The sequence below is a fragment of the Oncorhynchus gorbuscha genome, linkage group LG16, assembly GCF_021184085.1.
Source record: "Oncorhynchus gorbuscha isolate QuinsamMale2020 ecotype Even-year linkage group LG16, OgorEven_v1.0, whole genome shotgun sequence".
NCBI classification, from domain to species: domain Eukaryota; kingdom Metazoa; phylum Chordata; class Actinopteri; order Salmoniformes; family Salmonidae; genus Oncorhynchus; species Oncorhynchus gorbuscha.
Genome location: NC_060188.1, coordinates 20,340,098 through 20,365,307, shown reverse-complemented (window position 1 = coordinate 20,365,307; position 25,210 = coordinate 20,340,098). Strand labels below are relative to the sequence as shown.

Below are 25,210 nucleotides of genomic sequence, written 5' to 3'. Positions count from 1 at the left end.
TGCCTAGCATGGCCTTGTAGATTACCTGAAGCCAGTGGGTCTGGCGACGAATATGTAGCGAGGGCCAGCCGACTAGAGCATACAAGTCGCAGTGGTGGGTAGTATAAGGTGCTTTAGTGACAAAACGGATGGCACTGTGATAAACTGCATCCAGTTTGCTGAGTAGAGTGTTGGAAGCAATTTTGTAGATGACGTCGCCGAAGTCGAGGATCGGTAGGATAGTCAGTTTTACTAGGGCAAGCTTGGCAGCGTGAGTGAAGGAGGCTTTGTTGCGGAATAGAAAGCCGATTCTTGATTTGATTTTCGATTGGAGATGTTTATGGGTCTGGAAGGAGAGTTTGCAGTCTAGCCAGACACCTAGGTACTTATAGGTGTCCACATATTCAAGGTCGGAGCCATCCAGTGTGGTGATGCTAGTCGGGCATGCGGGTGCAGGCAGCGATCGGTTGAAAAGCATGCATTTGGTTTTACTAGTGTTTAAGAGCAGTTTGAGGCCACGGAAGGAGTGTTGTATGGCATTGAAGCTCGATTGGAGGTTAGATAGCACAGTGTCCAATGATGGGCCAAAAGTATATAGAATGGTGTCGTCTGCGTAGAGGTGGATCAGGGAATCGCCCGCAGCAAGAGCAACATCATTGATATATACAGAGAAAAGAGTCGGCCCGAGAATTGAACCCTGTGGCACCCCCATAGAGACTGCCAGAGGACCGGACAACATGCCCTCCGATTTGACACACTGAACTCTGTCTGCAAAGTAATTGGTGAACCAGTCAAGGCAGTCACCCGAAAAACCGAGGCTACTGAGTCTGCCGATAAGAATATGGTGATTGACAGAGTCGAAAGCCTTGGCAAGGTCGATGAAGACTGCTGCACAGTACTGTCTTTTATAGATGGCGGTTATGATGTCGTTTAGTACCTTGAGTGTGGCTGAGGTGCACCCGTGACTGGCTCGGAAACCGGATTGCATAGCGGAGAAGGTACGGTGGGATTCGAGATGGTCAGTCACCTGTTTGTTGACTTGGCTTTCAAAGACTTTAGATAGGCAGGGCAGGATGGATATAGGTCTGTAACAGAAAAGGTACTAGCTAGCACACCTGCACAAACATCAAATAACAGCCGTTTGTTCAAAGGGAACTGGAAGCCTCAGCGGCATTTGGAGAGAAATGTTGTGCGAGCTGAAAGAATGAGTCACACTGGTTAGAGCTCCTGTCCTGTCTGTTTATACTGCAGAGGGTCAGATAGAACACAAGATGGATTCCTTTCTTCCTCTCTCTAGTTGTTGCTAGGGTAGATTAAATATACATGCACTGATGGGATGTTTTAGTGAGCTGGAAGACTTCACTCTCCCTCTCTGGAAAATACCTCCGCTGTTTCTCTCTCTTGCTGTTTCTCTCTCTTGCTGTTTCTCTCTCTTGCTGTTTCTCTCTCTTGCTGTTTCTCTCTCTTGCTGTTTCTCTCTCTTGCTGTTTCTCTCTCTTGCTGCTCCTCTCTCTTGCTCGCTCGCTCCTCTCTCCTCTCTCTTGCTCGCTCGCTCCTCTCTCTTGCTCGCTCGCTCGCTCCTCTCTCTTGCTCGCTCGCTCGCTCCTCTCTCTTGCTCGCTCGCTCGCTCCTCTCTCTTGCTCCTCTCGCTCGCTCCTCTCTCTTGCTCGCTCGCTCGCTCCTCTCTCTTGCTCGCTCGCTCGCTCCTCTCTCTTGCTCGCTCGCTCTCTCTCTTGCTCGCTCGCTCCTCTCTCTTGCTCGCTCGCTCGCTCCTCTCTCTTGCTTGCTCGCTCGCTCCTCTCTCTTGCTCGCTCGCTCTCCTCTCTCTCTCTCGCTCCTCTCTCTCGCTCGCTCGCTCTCCTCTCTCTTGCTCGCTCGCTCGCTCCTCTCTCTTGCTCGCTCGCTCGCTCCTCTCTCTTGCTCGCTCGCTCCTCTCTCTTGCTCGCTCGCTCCTCTCTCTTGCTCGCTCGCTCCTCTCTCTTGCTCGCTCGCTCGCTCCTCTCTCTTGCTCGCTCGCTCGCTCCTCTCTCTTGCTCGCTCGCTCGCTCCTCTCTCTTGCTCGCTCGCTCGCTCCTCTCTCTTGCTCGCTCGCTCGCTCCTCTCTCTTGCTCGCTCGCTCGCTCCTCTCTCTTGCTCGCTCGCTCGCTCCTCTCTCTTGCTCGCTCGCTCGCTCCTCTCTCTTGCTCGCTCGCTCGCTCCTCTCTCTTGCTCGCTCGCTCGCTCCTCTCTCTTGCTCGCTCGCTCGCTCCTCTCTCTTGCTCGCTCGCTCGCTCCTCTCTCTTGCTCGCTCGCTCGCTCCTCTCTCTTGCTCGCTCGCTCGCTCCTCTCTCTTGCTCGCTCGCTCGCTCCTCTCTCTTGCTCGCTCGCTCGCTCCTCTCTCTTGCTCTTGCTCCTCTCTCTTGCTCGCTCGCTCGCTCCTCTTCTTGCTCGCTCGCTCGCTCCTCTCTCTTCTCCTCGCTCGCTCGCTCGCTCGCTCTTCTCTTGCTCGCTCGCTCGCTCCTCTCTCTTGCTCGCTCGCTCGCTCCTCTCTCTTGCTCGCTCGCTCGCTCCTCTCTTTGCTCGCTCGCTCGCTCTCTCTCTTGCTCGCTCGCTCGCTCCTCTCTCTTGCTCGCTCGCTCGCTCCTCTCTCTTGCTCGCTCGCTCGCTCCTCTCTCTTGCTCGCTCGCTCGCTCCTCTCTCTTGCTCGCTCGCTCGCTCCTCTCTTGCTCTTGCTCGCTCGCTCGCTCGCTCCTCTCTCTTGCTCGCTCGCTCCTCTCTCTTGCTCGCTCGCTCGCTCCTCTCTCTTTGCTCGCTCGCTCGCTCCTCTCTCTTGCTCGCTCGCTCGCTCCTCTCTCTTGCTCGCTCGCTCGCTCCTCTCTCTTGCTCGCTCGCTCGCTCCTCTCTCTTGCTCGCTCGCTCGCTCCTCTCTCTTGCTCGCTCGCTCCTCTCTCTCTCTTGCTCGCTCGCTCGCTCCTCTCTCTTGCTCGCTCGCTCCTCTCTCTTGCTCGCTCGCTCCTCTCTCTTGCTCGCTCGCTCGCTCGCTCCTCTCTCTTGCTCGCTCGCTCGCTCCTCTCTCTTGCTCGCTCGCTCGCTCGCTCCTCTCTCTTGCTCGCTCGCTCGCTCCTCGCTCCTCTCCTCTCGCTCTCTCGCTCGCTCCTCTCTCTTGCTCGCTCTCTCGCTCGCTCCTCTCTCTTGCTCGCTCTCGCTCGCTCCTCTCGCTCCTCTCTCTTGCTCGCTCGCTCTCGCTCGCTCCTCTCTCTTGCTCGCTCTCTCTCTCCTCTCTCTTGCTCGCTCGCTCCTCTCTCTCGCTCCTCTCTCTTGCTCGCTCGCTCCTCTCGCTCGCTCCTCTCTCTCGCTCCTCTCGCTCGCTCCTCTCTCTTGCTCGCTCGCTCGCTCGCTCCTCTCTCTTGCTCGCTCGCTCGCTCGCTCTCCTCTCTCTTGCTCGCTCGCTCGCTCGCTCCTCTCTCTTGCTCCTCTCGCTCGCTCGCTCCTCTCTCTTGCTCGCTCGCTCCTCTCTTTGCTCGCTCCTCTCTCTTGCTCGCTCGCTCGCTCCTCTCTCTTGCTCGCTCGCTCGCTCCTCTCGCTCTCTTGCTCGCTCCTCTCCTCTTGCTCCTCTCTTGCTCGCTCCTCTCGCTCGCTCTCTCTTGCTCGCTCCTCGCTCCTCTCTCTTGCTCGCTCGCTCGCTCCTCTCCTCTCTCTTGCTCGCTCGCTCGCTCCTCTCTCTTGCTCGCTCGCTCGCTCCTCTCTCTCGCTCCTCTCGCTCCTCTCTCTTGCTCGCTCCTCTCGCTCCTCTCTCTTGCTCGCTCGCTCGCTCCTCTCTCTTGCTCGCTCGCTCGCTCCTCTCTCTTGCTCGCTCGCTCTCCTCTCTCTTGCTCGCTCGCTCCTCTCTCTCTTGCTCGCTCGCTCCTCTCTCTTGCTCGCTCGCTCGCTCCTCTCTCTTGCTCGCTCGTTCGCTCCTCTCTCTTGCTCGCTCGTTTGCTCCTCTCTCTTGCTCGCTCGTTCGCTCCTCTCTCTTGCTCGCTCGTTCGCTCCTCTCTCTTGCTCGCTCGTTCGCTCCTCTCTCTTGCTCGCTCGCTCCTCTCTCTCGCTCGCTCGCTCCTCTCTCTCGCTCCTCTCTCTCGCTCGCTCGCTCCTCTCTCTCGCTCGCTCGCTCCTCTCTCTCGCTCGCTCGCTCCTCTCTCTTGCTCGCTCGCTCCTCTCTCTTGCTCCTCTCGCTCGCTCCTCTCTCTTGCTCGCTCGCTCGCTCCTCTCTTGCTCGCTCGCTCGCTCCTCTCTCTTGCTCGCTCGCTCGCTCCTCTCTCTTGCTCGCTCGCTCGCTCCTCTCTCTTGCTCGCTCGCTCGCTCCTCTCTCTTGCTCGCTCGCTCCTCTCTCTTGCTCGCTCTCGCTCCTCTCTCTTGCTCCTCTCGCTCGCTCCTCTCTCTTGCTCCGCTCGCTCGCTCCTCTCTCTTGCTCGCTCGCTCCTCTCTCTTGCTCGCTCGCTCCTCTCTTGCTCGCTCGCTCCTCTCTTGCTCGCTCGCTCCTCTCTCTTGCTCGCTCGCTCCTCTCTCTTGCTCGCTCGCTCCTCTCTCTTGCTCGCTCGCTCCTCTCTTGCTCGCTCGCTCCTCTCTTGCTCGCTCCTCTCTTGCTCGCTCCTCTCTTGCTCGCTCCTCTCTCTTGCTTCTCTCTCTTGCTCCTCTCGCTCGCTCCTCTCTCTTGCTCCTCTCGCTCGCTCCTCTCTCTTGCTCCTCTCGCTCGCTCCTCTCTCTTGCTCCGCTCGCTCGCTCCTCTCTCTTGCTCCTCTCGCTCGCTCCTCTCTCTTGCTCGCTCGCTCCTCTCTCTTGCTCGCTCGCTCCTCTCTCTTGCTCGCTCGCTCCTCTCTCTCCTCTCTCTTGCTCGCTCGCTCCTCTCTCTTGCTCGCTCGCTCCTCTCTCTTGCTCGCTCGCTCCTCTCTCTTGCTCGCTCGCTCCTCTCTCTTGCTCGCTCGCTCCTCTCTCTTGCTCGCTCGCTCCTCTCTCTTGCTCGCTCGCTCCTCTCTCTTGCTCGCTCGCTCCTCTCTCTTGCTCGCTCGCTCCTCTCTCTCGCTCCTCTCGCTCGCTCCTCTCTCTCGCTCCTCTCGCTCGCTCCTCTCTCTTGCTCGCTCGCTCCTCTCTCTTGCTCGCTCGCTCCTCTCTCTTGCTCGCTCGCTCCTCTCTCTTGCTCGCTCGCTCCTCTCTCTTGCTCGCTCGCTCGCTCCTCTCTCTTGCTCGCTCGCTCGCTCCTCTCTCTTGCTCGCTCGCTCGCTCCTCTCTCTTGCTCCTCTCTTGCTCGCTCCTCTCTCTTGCTCGCTCGCTCGCTCCTCTCTCTTGCTCTCTTGCTCGCTCGCTCCTCTCTCTTGCTCGCTCCTCTCTCTTGCTCGCTCGCTCCTCTCTCTTGCTCGCTCGCTCCTCTCTCTTGCTCGCTCGCTCCTCTCTCTTGCTCGCTCGCTCCTCTCTCTTGCTCGCTCGCTCCTCTCTCTTGCTCGCTCGCTCCTCTCTCTTGCTCGCTCGCTCCTCTCTCTTGCTCGCTCCTCTCTCTTGCTCGCTCCTCTCTCTTGCTCGCTCGCTCGCTCTCCCTCTCTTGCTCGCTCCTCTCTCTTGCTCCTCTCTCTTGCTCGCTCGCTCGCTCCTCTCTCTTGCTCTCTTGCTCGCTCGCTCCTCTCTCTTGCTCGCTCTCGCTCTTGCTCTCCTCTCTCTTGCTCGCTCCTCTCTCGCTCGCTCCTCTCTCTTGCTCCGCTCGCTCGCTCCTCTCTCTTGCTCGCTCCTCTCTCTTGCTCGCTCTCTCTTGCTCGCTCCTCTCTCTTGCTCCGCTCTTGCTCGCTCCTCTCTCTTGCTCCTCTCTCTTGCTCGCTCCTCTCTCTTGCTCGCTCCTCTCTCTTGCTCCTCCTCTCTTGCTTGCTCGCTCCTCTCTCTTGCTCGCTCGCTCTCTCTCTTGCTCGCTCGCTCCTCTCTCTTGCTCGCTCGCTCCTCTCTCTTGCTCGCTCGCTCCTCTCTCTTGCTCGCTCGCTCCTCTCTCTTGCTCGCTCGCTCCTCCTCTCTCTTGCTCGCTCCTCTCTCTCTCTTGCTCGCTCCTCCTCTCTTGCTCTCTTCTCTCTTGCTCGCTCCTCTCTCTTGCTCTCTTCTTGCTCGCTCGCTCCTCTCTCTTGCTCGCTCGCTCTCTTGCTCTCTTGCTCGCTCGCTCCTCTCTCTTGCTCGCTCGCTCCACTCTCTTGCTCGCTCGCTCCTCTCTCTTGCTCGCTCGCTCCTCTCTCTTGCTCGCTCGCTCCTCTCTTGCTCGCTCGCTCCTCTCTTGCTCGCTCGCTCCTCTCTTGCTCGCTCGCTCCTCTCTTGCTCGCTCGCTCCTCTCTTGCTCGCTCGCTCCTCTCTTGCTCGCTCGCTCCTCTCTTGCTCGCTCGCTCCTCTCTTGCTCGCTCCTCTCTCTCGCTCGCTCGCTCCTCTCTCTCGCTCGCTCGCTCCTCTCTCTCGCTCGCTCGCTCCTCTCTCTTGCTCGCTCGCTCCTCTCTCTTGCTCGCTCGCTCCTCTCTCTTGCTCGCTCGCTCCTCTCTCTTGCTCGCTCGCTCCTCTCGCTCGCTCCTCTCTCTTGCTCGCTCGCTCCTCTCTCTTGCTCGCTCCTCTCTCTTGCTCGCTCGCTCCTCTCTTGCTCGCTCGCTCCTCTCGCTCGCTCCTCTCTCTTGCTCGCTCCTCTCTCTTGCTCGCTCCTCTCTCTTGCTCGCTCCTCTCTCTTGCTCGCTCCTCTCTCTTGCTCGCTCGCTCTCTCTCTTGCTCGCTCCTCTCTCTTGCTCGCTCCTCTCTCTTGCTCGCTCCTCTCTCTTGCTCGCTCCTCTCTCTTGCTCGCTCCTCTCTCTTGCTCGCTCCTCTCTCTTGCTCGCTCCTCTCTCTTGCTCGCTCGCTCGCTCCTCTCTCTTGCTCGCTCGCTCGCTCCTCTCTTGCTCGCTCGCTTGCTCCTCTCTTGCTCGCTCGCTCGCTCCTCTCTTGCTCGCTCCGCTCCTCTCTTGCTCGCTCCTCTCTTGCTCTCTCTCTCTCTCTTGCTCGCTCTCTCTCTTGCTCGCTCGCTCGCTCCTCTCTCTCTCTCTTGCTCTTGCTCGCTCTCTCTCTCTTGCTCGCTCGCTCCTCTCTCTTGCTCGCTCGCTCCTCTCTCTTGCTCGCTCGCTCCTCTCTCTTGCTCGCTCGCTCCTCTCTCTTGCTCGCTCCTCTCTCTTGCTCGCTCCTCTCTCTTGCTCGCTCCTCTCTCTTGCTCGCTCGCTCGCTCCTCTCTTGCTCGCTCGCTCGCTCCTCTCTCTTGCTCGCTCGCTCGCTCCTCTCTCTTGCTCGCTCGCTCGCTCCTCTCTCTCTTGCTCGCTCGCTCCTGTCTTGCTCGCTCGCTCCTCTCTTGCTCGCTCGCTTCGCTCCTCTCTCTTGCTCGCTCCTCTCTCTCTCGCCCTCTCACATGCTCGCTCCTCTCTCTCTCGCCCTCTCACACGCTCTCTTTCTCGCCCTCTCACACGCTCTCTCTAAACCACTTTTTCCTCCCTCTTTTCTGTGCAGCAGCTGCGGTCCCTCCACCAGACCCTTAATGCTGATGGGACAGTCAGTCCGCTGAGCCTCTACACGTCCCCCTCGCTGCCTAACATCTCCCTGGGCCTACCAGCCAACTCTCACCTCACCGTGAGTACTCTACCGAAACTCTGAACACTAGAAACTAGGGATGGGCATGAGTACTCGAACAGACGCCATCTTTAACCAGATATCAAAAGGTTGTCTTGAAGACAACATTGATTTGCTTTGACTCTAGTGTCCCATTTGTACATGTGCATTTGCGGGGCACAACAAAAAGAAAACCAAGCTACGCATCAGTTTTTCTCCCTAAATTCCCTTTCCCCGCCTTGTCTCACTCACTCTACACAAACACACAAGCTCCCGTTAGGTTTTTTCTAGGCCTACAGAAACAAATGCCTATCTAACTGATGGGATACACAAGCTTCATTCCTTGCCAAATGACGACAGTTTTATCACATTCTTAATGGACTGCTGGGCTGAAGTAGGGAAATATGTTACAACAACGAGCGCTGCAGTTTTGGAAAGATTGTGTCCTGTCTATTTTCCACTTATGCTACTTTGTGAATGCCATTTAGAATTGGTTAGCCTAGGCTATAGCCGCCCTAAACATTTATCAGAATCATTACGCCTAGGCCTACTCACCAAACAGATGTCATGGCCGTAATTCATCCCCATGCAGTATTCAATATGGAATTGTTAATCCATTTGGAAAATTCCAAAGAACAGGCAGAATAAACTAAATTGAACGTCTGTATATGGAAAAGAGAGGTTTTGGTTTGTAACCCGGGAAAAATGATTTCACCTCGTCGCCAAATTGAGCCCCGTTTTTAAAGGATCAATCTGAGAATGACTGTTCCAGACGTGAGATCACTTTGTACCGGAAACTTTTTAATTTGGAAAAATATTCTGTTCTATATTATTTAGATTTTTTTTTTTTACAATAAAATATGTCTCTTGATTGGGAAATAAGAGCAACTTGCCTGCTGAAATAACTAAACAAAGCTATGCCATTGCACAGCCATAGGCTTCTACAAGCCCCACTGTTGAGGTTGCTTTTTGAAGATTGTGTTCCACAATATAATATCAACAGTTGATATTACGGTTTCAATAAATTAACTTTAAATAGCAAAAAAATAATGTGTCTCTCTCAGCAAAAAAGAAATGTCCCTTTTTCAGAACCCTGTCTTTCAAAGATGATTCTTAAAAATCCAAATAACTTGACAGATCTTCATTGTAAAGGGTTTGAACACTGTTTCCCATGCTTGTTCAATGAATCGTAAACATTTAATCAACATGCACCTGTGGAACGGTCATTAAGACACTAACAGCTTACAGGCGGTAGGCAATTAAGGTCAGTTACAGTGGGGCAAATAAGTATTTTGTCAGCCACCAATTGTGCAAGTTCTCCCACTTAAAAAGATGGGAGGCCTGTAATTTTCATCATAGGTACGTACACTTCAACTATGACAGACAAAATGAGGGGGGAAAATCCAGAAAATCATATTGTAGGAATTTTAACGAATTTCTTTGCAAATTATGGTGGAAAATAAGTATTTGGTCACCTACAAGCAAGATTTCTGGCTCTCACAGACCTGTAACTTCTTTAAGAGGTTCCTCTGTCCTCCACTCGTTACCTGTATTAATGGCACCTGTTTGAATTTATCAGTATAAAAGATACCTGTCCACAACCTCAAACAGTCACACTCCAAACTCCACTATGGCCAAGACCAAAGGACACTAGAAACAAAATTGTAGACCTGCACCAGGCTGGGAAGACTGAATCTGCAATAGGTAAGCAGCTTGGTTTGAAGAAATCAACTGTGGGAGTAATTATTAGGAAATGGAAGACATACAAGACCACTGATAATCTCCCTCGATCTGGGGCTCCACGCAAGATCTCACCCTGTGGGGTCAAAATCCCAGAACCACACGGGGGGACCTAGTGAATGACCTGCAGAGAGCTGGGACCAACGTAACAAAGCCTACCATCAGTAACCCACTACGCCGCCAGGGACTCAAATCCTGCAGTGCCAGACGTGTGCCCCTGCTTAAGCCAGTACATGTCCAGGCCCGTCCTGATGTTTGCTAGAGAGCATTTGGGTGATCCAGAAGAAGATTGGGAGAATGTCATATGGTCAGATGAAACCAAAATATAATTTTTTGGTAACTCAACTTGTCGTGTTTGGAGGACAAAGAATGCTGAGTTGCATCCAAAGAACACCATACCTACTGTGAAGCATGGGGGTGGAAACATCATGCTTTGGGGCTGTTTTTCTGCAAAGGGACCAGGACGACTGATCCGTGTAAAGGAAAGAATGGGGCCATTGAAGATGAAACGTGGCTGGGTCTTTCAGCATGACATTGATCCCAAACACACCGCACGGGCAACGAAGGAGTGGCTTCGTAAGAAGCATTTCAAGGTCCTGGAGTGGCCTAGCCAGTCTCCAGATCTCAACCCCATAGAACATCTTTGGAGGGAGTTGAACGTCCGTGTTGCCCAGCAACAGCCCCAAAACATCACTCCTCTAGAGGAGATCTGCATGGAGGAATGGGCCAAAATACCAGCAACAGTGTGTGAAAACCTTGTGAAGACTTACAGAAAACGTTTGACCTCTGTCATTGCCAACAAAGTATTGAGAAACTTTTATTGACCAAATACTTATTTTCCACCATAATTTGCAAATAAAAAAATAAAATCCTACAATGTGATTTTCTGTGACAGTGACAGTTGAACACACCAAAAGAAAGATGCACAGGGTCCCTGCTCATCTGCGTGAACGTGCCTTTGGCATACTGCAAGAAGGCATGAAGACTGCAGATGTTGCCAGGGCAATAAATTGCAATGTCCGTACTGTGAGATGCCGAAGACAGCGCTACAGGGAGACGTACCGATCCTGTGCAGGTGTTCCATCTGAACATCACACCTGCGGGACAGGTACAGGATGGCAACAACTGCCGGAGTTACACCAGAAATGCACAATCCCTACATCAGTGCTCAGGCTGTCCGCAATAAGCTGAGAGGGGCTGGACTGAGGGCTTGTAGGCCTGTTTTTAGGCACGTCCTCACCAGACATCACCGGCAACCACGTCGCCTATGGGCACAACCCACCGTCGCTGGACCAGACAAGACTGTCAAAAAGTGCTCTTCTCTGACAAGTCGCGGTTTTGTCTCACCAGGGGTGATGGTCGGATTCGCGTTTATCGTCAAAGGAATGAGCATTACACTGAGGCCTGTACTCTGGAGCGGGATCGATGTGGAGGGTCCGTCATGGTCTGGGGCGGTGTGTAACAGCATCATCGGACTGAGCTTGTTGTCATTGCAGGCAATCTCAACACTGTGCATTACAGGCAAGACATCCTCCCTCATGTGGTACCCTTCCTGCAGGCTCATCCTGACATGACCCTCCAGCATGACAATGCCACCATCCATACTGCTCGTTCTGTGCGTGATTTTCTTCAAGACAGGAATGTCAGTGTTCTGCTATGGCCAGCGAAGACCCCGGATCTCAATCCCATTGAGCACGTCTGGGACCTGTTGGATCGGAGGGTGAGGGCTTGGGCCATTCCCCCCCAGAAATGTCCAGGAACTTGCAGGTGCTTTGGTAGAAGAGTGGGGTCACATCTCACAGCAAGAACTGGCAAATCTGGTGCAGTCCATGAGGAGGAGATGCACTGCAGTACTTAATGCAGCTGGTGGCCACACCAGATACTGACTTACTTTTGATTTTGACCCCCCTTTGTTCAGGGACACATTATTCAATTTCTGTTAGTCAAACTGAACAAGTTCCACAGACATGTGTCTCAGTTGTTGAATCTTGTTATGTTGATACAAATATTTACACATGTTAAGTTTGCTGAAAATAAACGCAGTTGACAGTGAGAGGACATTTCTTTTTTTTGCTGAGTGTGTGTGTGTGAGGCAATTAAGATTTTGTTATCTGTAATGGTTATAATAAATTTGCCATAGCTGCTGTTAGGTTCTAATTTAAGAGTGAAAAACTCCCGTACAACTATGACAAGCTCAAATCAAGTTTATTCACCCAATGAGTCAGACAGCTGAACAGACAGACATCTTCCCACCTGTGTGTGTGTGTGTGTACCTCAATTTAGGTGAAGTCTCCTCCTTCCCTCTAAACATTACATATTTTTTGCTAGGCTCGAAGTTAAGTGATGTGGTTAATGAACTGTTCCTTCTTCCTTACTGTGACTTGACCTGACCTCGACCCCCATTCCTCACTAATCCACAGCTCTCCACCCTTATCAGTGACCACAACCATGTGATTGCCTTTCCTTAACTCAGTACATTCCAAGCCCCTGGCTCATATTCAACCTTAATTGACTCCACCATATACATTTCTCCTATAGATAACTATTCATTTCTGGTGTAACAACCAGACTGTGGCCCTTCACATTTCCATAGGATACTTGATGATTAACAATATTTCAAGTTTAGAAGTCAGTTGTTGGCATAAAGGTAAATGTGCAAAAACAAAATCCAGTGCGGGCCTTGTGTTCTAAAAATAGCTTATTTTAATATATATTTTTTTTAAGTACTTGTAAAAACACTGCCTGAACCTGCTCCATCCCACTGAGTTGAGGTCAAATAGAAACCAGCACACACTCCCCTGAACCAGAGTTGTCATCTGATGTAGACATTCTGACTTAGTTAACCCCCCTTCCATCCTCAGGCCAATCAGAAGCTGTTGCAGGAGGCAGAGAGGCAGGCCATCCAGACCATGCGTCAGGGTGGGGCTCTGATGGGCAAGTTTGTCAGCACCTCGTCCCTGCCGGCATCATGCCTGCCACCTGGGATGCAACACGACTTAGACTCCACCCAGGCCCCCAACAGCCACAGCAGTCACTCCTCCCTACTGCAGCACGTCCTCCTGCTGGAGCAGGCCCGCCAACAGAGTGCCCTCCTCTCAGGTACATCTACCAACATATATTTATACTCTTATATCCCTGCTAGCAAAGCGTCCTACTTGCAGGTAAATATAGATTCAAATCCATATGGCCTCTTCTGAAATACGTCTCTCTGACTCCTCCTCCCTCCAGTCCCCATGTACGGTCAGTCGCCGTTGGTGACGGGAGAGCGGGTGTCCAACAGTATGCGCACGGTGAATAAGCTACCACGCCACCGGCCCCTGAGTCGCACGCAGTCTGCGCCCTTCCCCCAGAGCCCCCAGGCCCTGCAGCAGCTCGTCATGCAGCAGCAGCACCAGCACTTCCTGGAGAAGCAGAAGCAGTACCAGCTCAACAAGGTAGGGGGTGCCACAAGGAACACTACAATATTAGAGGTTTTGGTTGTGTTTGTAGGTTAAAAAAAAGTATTGTATGCCATTTGACTGGACTGAGGGGGGTGTAGTATACTGTACATGTGGCAGGGAGAGTTAGACACTGCTAACTGTCAACCACACTAGATTCTGTCAAAAGGGGTGGAGCTTCCTCGCCAACCGCCCACCCACCCCGAGGAGACAGAGGAGGAGCTCACAGAGACACAGGAAATGCAGGAGGAGGGGGCCGAGTCTGAGTGTCTGGGGGAGGGGCGTCCTCAGGAGCAGAGGCTCCAGAAGGAAGAGTCGGGGGAGACGTCGCCCCCCTCAGAACGCCTGCTGACCCCCCTGAAGGGCGAGAGCACAGAGAGCGACCTGGAGGAAGAGGATGATGAAGACGAGGCCATCGAGCTGAGGGAGTGTGATGAGGAGGGCGTACCTTACGGCCAAGTAAATACTGAATTAAAAAAAAAAAAATTTGCATTTAATTTTACTTTGATAGAGAGAAACATGTATTGCCCTGCAAGTTTAACACTAAGATGACTTTCTGTAAGAAAATCAATAAGAGGTGCAAATTGTTTATTTATAAACCATGAGTTTTGTCTTTCCTTGTACTATGATTAGTTCTGCTGGAATCAAATCAAAGTTTATTGGTGTTTATAGCGGGTGCAATGAAATGCTTGTTACTTGCTCCTAACAGTGCAGCAAGAATATTCAGACCCCATTCGCTGTTGACCTTCCCGAATCTGTTCCGGTGACGTCTGTCTGATGACTAAACCTAGTGACTTGATTCATCATTGTACCTCTTATAATGGGCCATTTATGACTTAATGGAAAGAAACTGTCTAGAATGACCAATCACTCCAGGGAGGGTGTAGATTGCAGAAATGACCTACCAAAAGATCAGTAGCAAAGGCTATGCAGTTGAAAAGGTAGGAACGTCATCATTAGCTATGTGGCTACATAGATTGGCGTTGACACCCAGTTCGAGTGGTGGATTGAGTTTTGCGGGGGCCTGGTGATGTAGAAAAGGGTATCCCCTCTTGGAGGGCAGATTGGCTGCGCTGTGCGAAGCATCATCATCATGGCTCCCTACAGAAGAACGAGAGCCTTAATTCCCACCCACCTGTGAGTCATCCATTGCACTTAGCAGGAAATAAAAGAACAAGCTTTGGCGAATGAATCGCCTGCAGTTCTTTAACAAATTACCAAGAGGATAAGTGGCTCCAGTTAAACAAAAGTTGCGAAAGGGCAAGTGGACGATTTAAAAAATAAAATAAAAATATAAATGAATTACTACAGGTAATTAAGATGGATTGAATTTGGATTTAGCTGTCATTGGCCGAGACAGACTCAGTAGTTGATGACATGCACTTGGATCCTCATCAGAGCCTCATACTCTTTTGAGGACCTAAACATTACAATATAATACAGTAAACGGCCAGTTGGCTATGTTGCTGTTGGTTGTCATATTTGTCTCTAAATTATGGTCATTGACAGCAATTAATACATAACGTTAAAAAGAGGCGAAAAATAATGGAAATGTTTTGTGGTCACGTTCCTCTAAGAAATGCTGTTTGTGCGTTGGAGGGAGGAAGAACCAATGCAGCGAGGGAGATTATAAAATAAGCCTCTCCTACTCCCACACACCATTGACAAAAAATATCAGGAGAGAAAAGCATCAGAATTCGGGCTGTGTCTTCTCCCCCTCGATGCACGCTCACACACCCTCCCTCCCCTTCCCTTGCTGCTTTTTCTCATTTCAGTGAATGGACTCATCTGTGACTCATCTCTCCTTGGTGAATCATTCCCCTCTCCCGCCCACCCCCGCCCTTCTCTCCCCCCCTCTCTTCACCATGCCAGCCCTTTTTCTCCCCCCTTTTCCCCCTGCACTTTACACCAATTCACCACCCACTAGGGAGGTAGGTGGCTGCAGTACTATTTCTGTTGTGATGGGCTAGGGGGGTAGGAGTTTTTAGGGTATGGGGGCCATAGGGAGGGAGCATGGGTGTATGCAGTCATTCTGTAGAGACGACATCCTCAAAAACCTATTTTGGCATTTGAGTCAGTGACACGGAAGCCCCCCCCCCCTACACACACAGCCTCCCTGCTGAACTTTTTTTTCCCTCTGACTCTGCTCTACTTGTCTGCTGTGGTGCCTTGAATACAAATGGATCTGAGCCGCCCTCTACAATGGAAAGACATGGGAAGCGAAACGACAGTGACAGAGACTCATAAGAGAGCCTGCATTACCGTAGGATCTCTCATTGAAAAAGGAGTTAGCAAGGTGTGGGCCTGCCGGACCTGTGTGTGTGTGCGCCCGCCCGCGAGTTAAACTCAGCTCCCATCTCAAGGTCTTGAAACAAACCGTCCGCAGTTTAAAAAAAAGATACATATGAACCTTGTCATTTGGTGTCTGTTAGAAGGAGCATCTATCGCGTTAGATTATTTCCTAGAGCTCACACGGCTCCTGTCTGGATTTGTAGTGCTTCTCCCATTGACAGAAAGCAGAGCCCCGTTAGCTCAGCCACTGTTTACAGCTGGAGAATTGTCAGAGTAGTCTTTTGGCTGTTGTGAAGGATCGGTCCTTGTCCTGCCCTGCCTTTTGAGGCTCGTATGGGGATAAGTGTTTGCCTTTGGGTTTCTACCCAGGGCCCATGTTTAGTCTACACAGGCTTAATTTAGCACCACCTCCCTCCCATTTTCCCCTTGTTCCATTGGCCTGAGGAGGTATTGTGAAATGTCACTTCTCTCTCAAGGTTGCAGTATTTCTGATGTAAACAATGAAAGCCACAGAGCTGATTTGATATAGTAAGTCCATTCCCTCACACTGAAGTCCAGTCAGTGTCTCATGATGAGACATTATTCAACTCTTTAGTTGGTATTCAAAATGTCTCTTTGTTATTTTGTCCACAATTTTTTTCTGACCAGCATCACCTGCAACAGCTCAATGTGTTCCAGGCATCCCTGTCCATTTCGGGCATGCCCCACAGACCTCTGGGAAGGGCCCAGTCCTCCCCTGCCACTGCCAGCGTCAAGGGGGCTCCCATGGGTGAGGTCCCCATCAAGCACCTCTTCACTACAGGTACGCTTCTTTTGGGTTTTGGAACAGATGACATACAAAGTGAGACTATCAGGACCTATTGAACAATATGAAAGAAGCTGTCTCAACTTAGTTATCTACCTGAATCGCTGTATTTGTTTTTGTCATAGTGGTAGATAGTAGAGCTTTAGCAATAAATCCCTATTAGTTAAACACTAACGAAAGCCATTGGCCTTTAGAGATAAGACACTTTCAGAAAACAAACACTTCCCTAGCCAGTCCATGGTCGAATGGCCCTGCAGAATAGGACGTGTTGACTAAGTCAATGGTTCCCAAACTGTGGGGCGTGGCGAGGGGTCGGCAGGAACTCTGTCCGGCTTTCAACTTACGCTTGAAAGTTGTAATAGTAGATTGCACAAGGTGCAATTTCAAAATTGGGTAGTGTATCATCAGTTCCTCTTGTCATGTCAGTCATTGCATACCTTAGAGAGCTATTCACAACTTGTCAGAAACGTCCAGATCAGCTAATGTTTTATTTAGTTTTTTTAGCCCATAGATATTGTTGTACTTTTTTTAGTCACTCTACTACCACGAATACACATTAGAAATGTATAGAATTGCTTTAAAACTGAAATTGTCTTTGCAACCAATAACAAAATGTGTAGAATTGCAGGAAATAAGCTTTAAATAGATGTGGTTGGGGGTGTGGGATGTTTCCTAATGCTGGAAGGGGGCCCCCCTGAGTGAAAAAGTTTAGGAACCCCTGTACTAAGTGATGAGTCCAATAAGGGCTGTCTGGGTGTAATTATTTCAGCAGAGAAAATAATAGCAAGAGCCTACAGGGTTGGATCTGATGAAAACCATGATGACATGGAGCCACCCTCCACCATAGAATAATTAACATCTCCAAAGGTCCTAACATGAAAAAATTAAATTGAGATGATGATCTTATGCTCTGACCTGCTGGGTAATGGGGTCACCATTTTGTTCTGAGAGAGAAGTTGGAGAGGTTGTCCTGTGCTTGGTCTTCTTCCTACCCTGCCTTGAAAAGCTACATTTTTCTTCTTTTTCTTTCCCTTCTTTCTTTCCATCTTTCTCTCTCCCTCTCTTTTTCTCTCTCCCTCTCTTTTTCTCTCTGCCTCTCCTATCATCTCCTTCTCAGGGTTGGTGTACGACACCTTTATGCTGAAGCACCAGTGTATGTGTGGGAACACCCACATCCACCCAGAACACGCCGGCCGCATCCAGAGTGTGTGGTCCCGGCTGCAGGAGACTGGGCTCCTGGGCCGCTGTGAGGTGAGGACCCCCTGCAGACTACAGCTAGTATAGCGACCAGCTCCGATCCTTATTTCCAAGAGAATTTCTTCTCAGTAACTTAAACAAGCTATGTGGAGATGAGAATGAGCTTTATCCATTATTATTTCAAGTTCATTTTAAAAATCACTTCCCAATTAGCAATACAACATAAACCCTGAATGAAATTGATGTATTGTGTGCTACGTGTGTTTTCCTTTACTGTGTACAGAGGATTCGGGGGAGGAAGGCCACGTTGGATGAGATCCAGACTGTGCATTCAGAATACCACACCCTGCTGTATGGCACCAGTCCCCTCAACAGACAGAAACTAGATAGCAAGAAGCTCTTAGGTGCCTAACCTCATCTCATGTCTTTACGCCTCTTGTGTGTGAGAATCCATGCATGTGTGTTTCCCTAGCCATTTTGCTCGAATGATGGAAACAATATTTGCCCCAAGCATCCTTGAAAGTAGTTACTTCCCCTCTCCTCTCCTCTCCATCCACCCACACACACACACACTCACACGCAGTCAGGTGGATTGTTTGAAGGCTCAGCTCCCTGACAGGCGCAGGAGGGTATTTTTAGACCTGCTGGTCGAGGGGAAAGGGCCCCAGACGCCCGTCCACCCCCGTCTGAGTGACTCATAGCTAGGCTGGGTCTCATAGAAGGGGGGGGGGGGGGGACTGGATCAGCTGCAAAACAGCACTGCAGTGACTGAGCCGTCAACCACACACACACACACACACACACACACACACACACACACACACACACACACACACACACACACACACACACACACACACACACACACACACACACTTCAAAGTTAGTTCACTCTGTGTGGTGCTGAGCAGAACTGGACTTGCAGACATAAACTAAACTAAACCGTTCATTCGGGAAGTATTCAGACCCCTTTGACTTATTCCACATTATGCTATGTCATAGCCGTAATCTAAAATGGATTTGAAAAGCTTTTCCTCAATCTACACACAATACTCCATAATGACAAAGCGAAAATGCATTTTATTTTAATTTTTGCAAAAAAGAATACCTTATTTACATAAGTATTCAGAGCCTTTGCTATGAAACTCAATTTAGCTCAGGTACATCCTGTTTCCATTGATCATCCTTGAGATGTTTCTACAACTTGATTAGAGTCCACCTGTGGTAAATTTAATTGATTGGACATGATTTGGAAATATATAAGGTCCTATAGTTGACAGTGCACGTCTGCAAAAACCTAGCCATGAGGTTGAAGGAATTGTCCGTAGAGCTCAGAGACAGGATTGTGTCAAGGCACACATCTGGGGAAGGGTACCAAAAAATGTCTGCAGCACTGAAGGTCCCCAAGAACAGTGGCCAGCATCATTCTTAATGGAAGAAGTTTGGAACCACTAAGACTCTGAGCTGGCTGCCCAGCGAAACTGAGCAATTGGCGGAGAAGGGCCTTGGTCAGGGTGGTGACCAAGAACCCGATGGTCACTCTGACAGAGCTCCAGATTCTCTGTGGAGATGGGAGCACCTTCCAGAAGGACAACCATCTCTGCAGCACTCCACCAATCAGGCCTTAATTGTAGAGTGGCCAGACAGAAACCACATGATGAAGGATGAATGGAGTGAAGTACAGAGATCCTTGATGACAACCTGCTCAGGATCTCACTGGGGTGATGGTTAACCTTCCAACAGGACAACGACCCTAAGCACATAGCCAAGACAACGCAGCAGTGGCTTTGGGACAAGTCCCTGAATGTACTTGAGGGGCCCAGCCAGAGCCTGGACTTGAACTTAATCGAACATCTCTGGAGAGACCTGAAAATAGCTGTGCAGTGACACTCCCCATCCAACCTGACAGAGCTTGAGAGGATCTGCAGAGAAGAGTGTGAGAAACTCTCCAAATACAGGTGTGCCAAGCTTGTAGCGCCATACTCAAGGCTGTAATCGTTGCCAAAGGTGCTTCAACTAAGTAAAGGGTTTGAATACTTACGTAAATGTGGTATTTCTGTTTTTTTTTAAATCTATTTTCACAAATGTCAAACTATTTTTGCTTTGTCATTATGGGGTATTATGTGTAGCATGATAAAGGAAAAACATTTAATCAATTTTAGAATGAAGGCTTTAACAAAATTTTGAAAAATTCTAGGGGTCTGAATACTTTCCAAATGCACCGTATCCCGAGCATCTTGGGAAAAGAAATCTGCTAGGAAGGCTAAAAGGTGTGTGATACAATGTTGAAATATGGCTAAATAGTGTTTAACTTATTTAAACTACAATCTAACCTTTGCTCCCTGTCCCCATTGGCTCCTTAAGGTCCAATCAGTCAGAAGATGTATGCTGTGTTGCCCTGTGGAGGCATTGGGGTGAGTCATCTATCCATCCATTTAGAATGGAGTTACATTGACATTTTAGTTAGAGGTTGAGATTGGATAATAATACAGTTTCAGAAAATGTCATGCAGTTTAATTGTAGGATATTCATTCAACATAAGCAGCACAAAGCTGAGCATTACATCACCTACAGCAGTGTCATGTTATCAGTGTTAAAAGAACAGTAGCGGGGTGGGGATGAGTGTTCTCTATTGCCCTCTGCAGGTGGACAGTGACACTGTGTGGAACGAGATGCACTCCTCGGGCGCTGTCAGAATGGCTGTTGGCTGCGTCATCGAGCTGGCTTTCAAAGTGGCCGCCGGGGAACTGAAGGTAACATTACCAGCCTCTCTCCGTGCCACTACTGTTTGATTGAAAGTTGTCAGGGGCAACCTTGCACCTTAATTTAAAATGTACAATATGTAATAATCATGTAATATACCCTGTGGGTTTGTTCATGGGTGGACACAATAGTACCCTGATCAATAAGCACTTAGTCACTTGATTTTGTTGATGGATAGGCCCTACAACATTTTCTCATTAACGGTTTCTCTCTCTCCTCTCCGTTCCAGAACGGCTTTGCCGTGGTGCGTCCACCAGGCCATCACGCTGAGGAATCCACTGCCATGTGAGTACACCCAGGGAATCATGGGTAGAGCCGGGGCGGGGGAGTGGCTAGGGTGCTTCAAAGGAGTTGGTTGAAGTTACATAGAGAAATGACGTGTGCGATGGTTGATACAATAATTGGTAAAAGCGTCCATTTTGAGTAACTACTGGGCAGTGCCCTTAAACATTCTCCCTGTTTCTGCTGATAATTTTTTATTTTTTTTGTCTGTGTGTCTGTCATTGTCTGCAGGGGCTTCTGCTTCTTCAACTCAGTGGCCATCACAGCCAAGCTGCTGCAGCAGAAACTAGGAGTGGGCAAGGTCCTCATCGTGGACTGGGTGAGTGGGGTCGTATGTTGTTAGCGAGGCCCTATATGTGCTAGTGTTGTCATGATACCAATATATATACCATACATTATGTGATCAATGCAGGTCATGTATTATTGTTCACATATCCATTCTCTGTGTCCAGGACATTCACCATGGTAACGGGACACAGCAGGCTTTTTACAACGACCCCAATGTACTTTACATTTCCATGCATCGCTACGACGATGGAAACTTCTTCCCCGGCAGTGGGGCTCCTGAAGAGGTGGGGGTTGGACCTGGTGTTGGCTTCAACACAAACATCGCTTGGACAGGGGGCGTAGAACCGCCCATGGGTGACGTGGAGTACCTGACTGCCTTCAGGTGAACAGACGGTGGTTGGTCATTAGCTGAACGAGCAGCAACATTGGCACTGATCTTTCATTCATATGAACAGGCTCTGCTTATTTTGCGATTTCCACACTGCTTAGTTCTTGCAGATGATCTGGAAACGTAAGAAAATAAAATGTTGTTTTCCATCTTGTCTGTTATACAGGACGGTGGTGATGCCCATAGCCAACGAGTTCTCCCCTGACGTGGTCCTAGTGTCCGCTGGGTTTGATGCCGTGGAGGGTCACCAGTCCCCTCTGGGAGGATACAACGTCACTGCTAAATGTAAGTTGAACAGTACTCTTTACGTGTCAGTTTCTGCCAAGCCTTTTCCATAGTGTATGCATTTATAAGAGGGTCCTCTAGCTAATTGTACATACACTACTACCCCCTGCTGGAAGAATAGTACTTAACCACTAGAAGAAACTTCATAGGAATATTGAAGTACCTGAATTATTTCCTATCATATGGGGCCTTTACTTCATAAACCTGCACAAAACTAAAATTCCTGTGCAGACCTGTCCTATTTACATCAATTCATGATTTACACAGAAGATTATACTCAGTACAGTGTTGAACCATCCTCAGGTTTCGGCCACCTCACCAAGCAGCTGATGAAGCTGGCGGGGGGACGTGTGGTCCTGGCGCTGGAAGGAGGTCACGACCTCACGGCCATCTGTGATGCCTCAGAGTCCTGTGTGGCGGCCCTGCTCGGCGATGAGGTATGACATCATCTGCTATAGGAGGGGACAGTGCCGTGATGTCACATACACTACATGTCATTTGGTAAAGATGGATGTAATTGTTCAGAGAGGAAATTATTTGTTTTTACATCCCAATCTCTCTCTCTCACACTGTTTCTCTGTCAGTTGGACCCCCTGCCACAGGCTGTCCTGCAACAGAAGCCCTGTCCAAAAGCTGCTGCCTCTCTGGAGAGGGTCATCGAGATACAGAGTGCGTTTTACCTGCACATATGCACTTAGTTGTGTTTGCGTCATGTGTATCACGTCACCCTTAACTGACACGACTCCTTCTCTCCCTGCAGGTAAACACTGGAGCTCTCTCCAAAGGTTGGCTCCCACAGTGGGCCAGTCCTTAATGGATGCCCAGCGGAGAGAGAAGGACGAGGCCGACACGGTCACCGCCATGGCATCGCTTACCGTGGATACTGAGCAGGCCGCCGCTTCCACCGTCTCCACAGAGACCAGCAGGTAAACACCTGCACCATTCACTCTTTTGGGGATTTTATGTGGTTTTGGAATGGCGTTTTTTAAGACATCAGATTCATTCATAAGGCTGTGGGCCTGAAGTTCCACTGAGACTTAAGGTGTAGACTTATCATATACGTTTTGACCGACCTTCGTTGGTAGAGGCATTTATTTTGGCATGACTAAGAGGCTAATGTCTATGTCGTGCTGTTTCCTATTTGGTGTACCTGCAGGTCTACAGAAGAGCCAATGGAAGAAGAGCCCGTCTTGTAGGAGGAAACAGTTGTCACGACACCTTTGTCTCCATATCCTTCGGGCACTAGCCTTCTCCTGTCATCCTCTCCTCTTTCCAGCCCTCGCCTCACCTCTTTCCATTTTCTGAGGATTGATGGACTTGTGCTAGCCTCCCTTTCCAACTCACTGAGGTGAGTTTGTTAAAGTGTGTGTGGGAGAGGAGAGGCATAACACACACACACTGACCTAAAGGGGGCAGCGGCGGATATGCGTGATTGGTGGAGGAAGCAGGAAGAGGCGGGACCTTTTGAAGAGCCTGTGTGTCTTGCTTTTTTCTTTCAAACTTTTTTGTAAGCAGAAGGCAGTGGATCCAGGGGGGGTACCTCGGCTCTGGGGCCCGAGAAGCTTTGTACATTTCTTGTCATACTTTATACTTTTCAGGAACATTAGAACTGAAAAAGCCAACAAGCAGCAAAAATATTTCAACAGCCACAAATCCACTCAAACACAAATCCACTCAAACACACCCGCATTATATTATACACACTAAGTTCCCAACAGCGGAACAGCAATGGGGTTGTATCAATGAATAATGCTCTTCCTTTCAGAGCAGGCGTACCTCTGTTCCTATTTTGTCTGTCGTTTGGTATTCTCATGCGTCTATTCAATAATCTGTTCAAAGAAGCACACAAACATATGTATATTTGCATATATATATATATATATATATTACTGTATATTCCTTTCACTGTATCCGATATCAGCTGTGGTTGTGGAGTGGAGGTCGAGCTGTGGATCCTGCCACGGGGGACTTACTGGCTGAAGGAGACATCTCTCCAATTCAGTCTTTTCTTTTTTTTTCTTCAGGAAGCCTCAGCTCCCTCCACTTTGTATGGGACAGAATGAATTTTGAGGTGGTTTTTACCCTTCTACTTTGTTTGGACTATCAAAAAAGGACACGTACATACCCACAATCAAATTTACCGCTTGGTGCAATGAAAGCCCACGGATTGGACGAGGAAGGATTTTTGTGGAATAATACTTGGATTATGAACTTTTTGTCTCACGCTTGCTGCTGCGACTGGGAGACTTGTGGTGGTCATGAGACTGGAGAAAGACGTTTTTAGAAGAACTTGGTGCCTTTATATTAAATATCCCTGTTAACACCAACTACACCACCACTTAGCAGAACACAGGACAGAAAGACAAATCCACACACTTGTTACTCTCATGTCTGTTTTGTTTGTATATTTGTTTGCTTATTTCTTTCAAAATGCCTTAATTTCCTCCAGAGAATGCACCATTTTAGCCATCTCTGCAGAGATGGGATTCTAATCCTATGTCCTCTCTCTTCCCTCTTTCTGGGTTTGTGTAATACTCTAGGTCAAAGGTCAGTGTGGCCTTAACAGATTTTTTTTTTTGCGTCCTTTATCAATTCCGACCTGTAAAAATGCGGCTGACTGTATGATTGTGAGGAAATTTGAACGCTACAATGACCAACTTTTTGCCATGTCACTTCCTGTCACTTGTAAATATTGCATCCTGTCCTGCTCTGGCAAACCCCTCAACATGAGATGGTTCAATAACGAACTCATTGTTTTTCCATTTATTTAGAGAGGAAGGACTGAACTTGGTCACTTTTTTAAACAAATGTTTTATTTTGTAAAAAAAAACAAATATAAGATGTATATGAATAATGACAATAACAGTGTTAATCCAATCAAATTGGATATGAATATTATATTTGAGAAGAGTAAAAAAAAAAAAAAAGTATGCTAAAGCCACCTTAAGCACACAATCGTACTGGTTTTGCAATCAATGTTTTGTCCTAAGTGCCATTTTGTTTTTTTCCACACAAAAAAGAGACAACAGAAATTGTGATATGGGGTGGATCTCATTTGGCAAATAATCATGAGCAAGCACCACTTTAGATGTTTACACTGCAATACCCCAATCCCTCAACTGTTGCCCACTTTCAGCTGCCATAAACCCTTTGTTTGACTTAGTGTCCAGGTGCTGTGTTATCTGGCCTCCATCAATATTTATATTTCTCAATCAATGAAAAGTGTTTTCACTTGGCACCTATATGATCACACAAATTAAATATATATTTACAGTGGGAATTAGCACAATCATCATGCTTGAGGAATTCATACAAATCAAGTATATCTACTAGAGAATGGTAACCGACACCTCCCTTAAAGACATGCTCTGGAACTTTGGCGACTACTGAGTCTTTTTTTTTTTAAACCTCTCGCTTTCGGCTGGATGTGTCAGTGTTGTTCATACATGCATAATCTATGAGCAGAATTACGGTCTTACCTCAATTAGCTACGCAATCCCTAGTTTAAAAGCCACTGTTTTTTTTGGATGATGTGGCATTTTCTTTATTTTCCCCCACCTAGGCCAGCCCTCTAGCAATTTGAGTAAAACCAATGAGCTTCTGCCCCTTGCCAGCTAGCGAAATGTACATGGTAAATCAACAGCAGAGAAAGAGGGAGATCTAGGACATGGTGCACGTATGTCACGTAATACACAATTGTTGGGGCCCACTTTTTGCTCGTGACCACAACTTTCAGAACTACCGGCTAAAAAGTATACAAAAGTACCACTTTCACCAGCAATACTCAGAAGATAATGTGTGCTGCAGAGTGCTGGTCTACATTGATCATTTTGTTTTATTTCAAGCAATGTAACAAAACACTGACAAAGTATTCTGCATCTCATTTGTCCTCCTTTGAGGTAAAAAAAAAAACTATCATTACGTAATAGGATATTGTTCCCTCTAATCATGTAGTCAATTCTCTACCGGTCCACTCACCATTGTAAGGTACTTTTGTCCCTTTGTCACACAACTGTATATTGAACTTATCTACATACAGTAATAACTATACAGTGACAATGTTTTCATAAACGTTAAAGGGGTGTCAACGTGTAACTCCCTCACTAGTTACCCTTCTTCATATGGAACACAAAGGGCTAGCTTAGTTCAATCCAAAAT

General features: G+C 49.0%; 1 protein-coding gene across 8 annotated transcripts in view; it reads left to right on the top strand.

Moving 5' to 3' along the window:
- The window catches only part of LOC124000833 (histone deacetylase 5-like), a 91,246-nt gene extending 67,447 nt beyond the window's left edge, over positions 1 to 23,799 (top strand). For 4 of the 8 annotated variants that reach the window (XM_046307482.1, XM_046307483.1, XM_046307476.1 and 1 more), the window contains 17 exons: positions 7,477 to 7,596; positions 12,177 to 12,414; positions 12,544 to 12,749; positions 12,909 to 13,211; positions 15,693 to 15,846; positions 16,967 to 17,100; positions 17,330 to 17,450; positions 19,411 to 19,460; positions 19,692 to 19,799; positions 20,039 to 20,094; positions 20,323 to 20,410; positions 20,544 to 20,761; positions 20,934 to 21,052; positions 21,356 to 21,489; positions 21,637 to 21,721; positions 21,813 to 21,978; positions 22,209 to 23,799. In XM_046307482.1, the coding sequence (XP_046163438.1) occupies positions 7,477 to 7,596; positions 12,177 to 12,414; positions 12,544 to 12,749; positions 12,909 to 13,211; positions 15,693 to 15,846; positions 16,967 to 17,100; positions 17,330 to 17,450; positions 19,411 to 19,460; positions 19,692 to 19,799; positions 20,039 to 20,094; positions 20,323 to 20,410; positions 20,544 to 20,761; positions 20,934 to 21,052; positions 21,356 to 21,489; positions 21,637 to 21,721; positions 21,813 to 21,978; positions 22,209 to 22,248 (2,340 nt within the window). In that variant the 3' untranslated portion in view covers positions 22,249 to 23,799. The remainder of the gene's footprint in view (positions 1 to 7,476; positions 7,597 to 12,176; positions 12,415 to 12,543; positions 12,750 to 12,908; positions 13,212 to 15,692; positions 15,847 to 16,966; positions 17,101 to 17,329; positions 17,451 to 19,410; positions 19,461 to 19,691; positions 19,800 to 20,038; positions 20,095 to 20,322; positions 20,411 to 20,543; positions 20,762 to 20,933; positions 21,053 to 21,355; positions 21,490 to 21,636; positions 21,722 to 21,812; positions 21,979 to 22,208) is intronic. The other 4 variants (XM_046307479.1, XM_046307477.1, XM_046307480.1 and 1 more) reach the window with 3 other exon arrangements.
- Positions 23,800 to 25,210: the final 1,411 nt, after the last annotated feature.